The sequence below is a fragment of the Pteropus vampyrus genome, unplaced genomic scaffold (assembly GCF_000151845.1).
Source record: "Pteropus vampyrus isolate Shadow unplaced genomic scaffold, Pvam_2.0 Scaffold226, whole genome shotgun sequence".
Taxonomy (NCBI): Eukaryota; Metazoa; Chordata; class Mammalia; order Chiroptera; family Pteropodidae; genus Pteropus; species Pteropus vampyrus.
Window position 1 is genome coordinate 998,072 of NW_011889007.1, and position 4,218 is coordinate 1,002,289.

At 50.9% G+C, this 4,218-nt stretch overlaps 1 protein-coding gene across 1 annotated transcript in view; it reads left to right on the top strand.

Annotated features, from left to right (window-relative positions):
* ACSBG2 (acyl-CoA synthetase bubblegum family member 2) overlaps positions 1 to 4,218 on the top strand; it is a 24,647-nt gene that overhangs the window by 5,146 nt on the left and 15,283 nt on the right. The window contains exons 2-3 of the mRNA XM_023538600.1: positions 2,028 to 2,114; positions 3,134 to 3,316. Coding sequence (XP_023394368.1) covers positions 2,028 to 2,114; positions 3,134 to 3,316 — 270 coding nt within the window. The remainder of the gene's footprint in view (positions 1 to 2,027; positions 2,115 to 3,133; positions 3,317 to 4,218) is intronic.

Below are 4,218 nucleotides of genomic sequence, written 5' to 3' on the forward strand. Positions count from 1 at the left end.
GCCTCCATTTAAAAAATGTGGTTACGTATTATTTTATGTACAGTCCACTGTTATTTTTCTTTTAGAAGTATGATTATTTCGAGCCTCGTAATTTTCTGCATTTCTGCAATGCTTTTCTCTTTCCCTTCTAGTTCTTTCCTGAGTCCGCCACCTTCTGGTTCACCTCTCCCCAGTGCCTGGCCCCCTCTCCCCTCAGCGCTTGTATGTTTGCTTTGTGTTCCTCCTTCCTGGCTGCGTTTGCTTCATTAAGTTGAACTTTATGTTGGTGTGTTGGCTGGCACATTTCCCTTCTTTGTGGTGACTTTTCTTTGTGTACACTGAAATTTGACTCCTGTCTTATTTCTTTTTTTTTCTTGTAGTAAATTTGTACGAACATTGTAGAAACTTTTCCAATTACTTATGTTCGAACGAGCTGCAGTTTTCTGAACCAGCTTTTGGCAGGAAGATGCTAAAGAGAGGGGAGTCCCGAGAACTTGGGGGGTGACACTACACGGCCACATTCACCACCTAGCCTAGGGACCACTGTGACTGTTTCTTTAATACATCATCACTTTCGAGTATTTCTCCACTTTTTAACATCTCTGGAGTCGAGATGTGCCTTGCCGTCGATGGTATCTTCACATCACCATTGGCCATGTTTCCCCGCATTTTAACACCTCTGAAATTAGCACAGGTTTTCCAGACTCCTCGGTGAATTAAAGCACGTGCTGCCAGGCCTCCTTCCAGCTGGCCTGGTTCAGGACAGACTTCTGCCTCAAGCCTTGAGCTTTTTTCTCCCACGACACTCTGTGCTCCCTCGTACTTCTACTATGTCTGTTTCCTCTGGTCATAGCAGACCACGCTCGGGGTGGCCGATGAGTGACAAGCGAGGTGCTTCTCCACCTTGCCAACAAAGACCGGCTTATGATCTGGGTTTTTCCACTGTTAGAAATGCCACTTGCCCCGTCCTTCCCCCGGTGCCAACCTCACTGCTATGGCTTCTTGTCCTGGCCTCTGGGAAATTTGACCCCACGTGCATAAAGCAATATCTGAATTATTTCTCTCTCACAGTTTCACCGAAAGTACTGTTTGTGGGAGACTTCTGGTTCTGGTCACTCTGTATGGAAGATGCAAAGCCAGGCTCCTGACACGCTCCTTCCAAACTGGGTGTTCAGCCCCATTTGGGAATCTGATTCTGGGCGCTACTCATGGCTCGTGTCCTCCAACTTGGCAGTGCTGGAGGAAGCTTCCCGCCTCCTTCAGAATAAGCCTCAAACTCCTCACGCTGCCTTCAAGGTGGCCCACCTGGCCCTACCTCCCTCTCCTGCCCCTCCCTTCTCCCTCTCCCTTCCATCCCCCTTCGCCGTCCTGGACTTTTTCTATTCCTCAAACATCCCCAGCTACTGCCTGCTTCAGGTTTTTGGGGAGTGTGTTCCCTCCCTCTAGAAAACTCTTGTCCGGCTGTGACAAGCACTTCTGTCATCTTTTCTCTCCAGTCCACCCCAGAAACTTGGTTACAATCGTAATGAGCATAATGGATGTTGGAAGTGACTTTCTCATTGGATTGCCTAGCAACGTCGTCCAGGCCCTGCTTTGTACGAACAGGGCACAAGCATCCTGCAGCCCTGGTTACCTGAACCTTACAGTTCTAGGTGTAGGTAGAGAGTTTTGAGCCTGTCCAGGTACCAGCCACGTTCATGGAGGATTTTTGTGGCCTGACTCCAACTAGAAGTTTTGCTGAATTCTGGCTGCACAGTGCAAGCTGCCAGATCAACCGCTCGGTTCAGCAGAATTCAGCCTGAGACATGCGGTCTCAGTGAAGCTGATGTCGTTATCCACCTTTAATTGTTGGAGGCTACTGATACCCACCACAAAGAACCTAAAACCAGACGCTTTCGTGTCAGTCAAGACAAGGAGTGATGTTTCACAGAAAAGAAGAGAGGGTGAAAAGAGGCTGAGGTTGCAGTAGGAGACAGCTTAGGACATGCATCCACCTTTGTCTTTCCTAGGGCTGGTTGCTAGGAGGCCCACACTGAACTTTCTTTCAGATTCCACAGAGCAGCATAGAGACCCTGAAGGCCATCATCCAGTACAAGCTGCCAATGAATGTGCACAATAAAGACAACCTGTACTCTGTAAGTGTGAGAGGGGGCACAGAGAAAGGGGAGGGCGGCGTCTCTAAGGGAAGCAAGATGGCCTCTCAAAGGAAGTGGGAGGCGAGCGAAGGGGAGGGCGGACCCGGAAGGGACAGTGGGAGATGCGCAGAGAGAGAAGGCTGGGCCTCACAAGGGAAGCGAGCGGGTCTTTGAGAGGCTTTTTTGGGGGGGGGGGGGCGGGGCGTTGCTTAAGAGAAAAAGATAATTCGTTGGTTCATGTAGCTACAATCCAAGGTGTAGATTTCAGGCATGGCTGGAACTAGGGGCTCAAATGTGACCCAAGGTGCATTTTGCCCTCTTGGTTTCTAGCCTTGCTTTACCCTCCTAGTCCTAAGAGAGTCCAGTGGCTCCTAGGGCTACAGCTCCACGCATTCAGGTCCAGCTAAAGATCCAGCTAGAGCCCGGATCTTCACCGTGATTGGACCACCTGAGGTCACGTGCCCAGACCCAATCCAATCATTGTGGCCCAGGCAGATGGCGCCCTCTGCCTTAAACCAATCAGGGGTGCCCTCTGGAGTAGGGGGTGGAGTCAGCCCGGTTCCCCTGGTCACCAAGAAGTTCCAGGTGCAGAGTGAAATCTGCGAAGGCAGAGATCAAATATCGAACTCCACTGTTCTACGAGTTTTAGATATCTTAACTCATTTACGGCTTAGAACAACCCAAGGAGTTGGGTCCTGATATTCTCGCCTCACGAACGAGGAAATCAAGGCACGGGGAGTTTGAGTGGCCCGCCTGGGAGTGGAGGAGCAGGCACTTGTGCGCGGTAGGACGGCGAGTAGCATCCCGGCGGCCATGCCCTCGACGCGGGCAGCAACCTCCCAGTTGAAACGACTGGCGATCTTAAGCCTTGTCGTCTGGCTGAAAAATCATGCTTTAGGAGAAGCTGATGGGACAAGATGGGGGGGGGGGGGGGGGGGGGGCCACGGGAACTCTGGCGTTTTGGCGCCACTTCTCGCACTCGCGAGTCACCACGCTCCGCTTGTCTTGTCTTTCCCCAGTGGGATGACTTCATGGAACTGGGCAATAGCATCCCCAATTCTCAGCTGGACCAGATCATAGCAGGGCAGAAGGCCAATCAGTGTGCCGTGCTCATGTACACTTCCGGGACCACGGGCAACCCCAAGGGGGTGATGCTCAGCCATGACAACGTAAGTGCTGGCTCTGCCGACAGCGACATCAGAGTCCCTTCGCTCTGGGCAGTGGCCTTCGGGGTGTTTTGGTTCTTGACCCACAGGGGCAGGGTGGCACCCAGAGGTCTAGCACGCAGACCTTAACCAGCAGGGCATCTGGAGTCTTGCAGTCACTTCCAAGGGGGCAGCAGAGAGCAGGGGTGGAGATCGGGGACTTTGGAGTGACCTGGGTCCAAATTCCGGCCCTGTGACCTTGGGCAAGACATGTAATGTCTCCAAACCTCAGTTTCCTCATCTGTAAAATGGGTGTGATGTAATAGTCCCTGCGTCGTGGGTCGTTCTGAAGATGAAATGAGTTAATATTGGTCGAGAGCCTAGAGCCATGTTTGGTAATTAAATAAGTACGGGAAAGAGCAGTGACAGTTCCGTGTTTGGGGAGTAAAGCGGGAGCTGGGGTTTTGGTTCCCTCAAGGAAGGCTGCGTGTTTGGGGGACACTTCTGTATGTCTGGATGAAGTCCAAGGCTGATGGTAATTTAGATCACTGTTAGAAAAGAAATGGGAACACATGCTAAAAGATTCCCTTTATAGAAAACCCTAAAAAATGCAAACTTATCCGCAGGGACCGAAAGCAGGATCAGCGGTTACCTAAGGATGGGTAGAAACCTAGCGACACGTGGGAACTCTGGGGGGAGATGAAAATGTTCACTGTCTTGACGGTGGTGACGGTTTCACAGGTATCGACACATGTCAGCATGTGTCAGATCATACCCTTTAAACTGTGCAGTTCATTGTGTGTCAATTATCCCTCTATAAAGCTGTTTTGTTTTTTTCCTCAAAAGAATGCAACGGTAACAGTTCACTTCCGTTGCACGCTCACTCCATGCCAGGCGCTGTTCTGAGAGTAGTGTAAACTTAGAAAATCCTCGCAGCGATTCTGTTGACTCGATCAGGT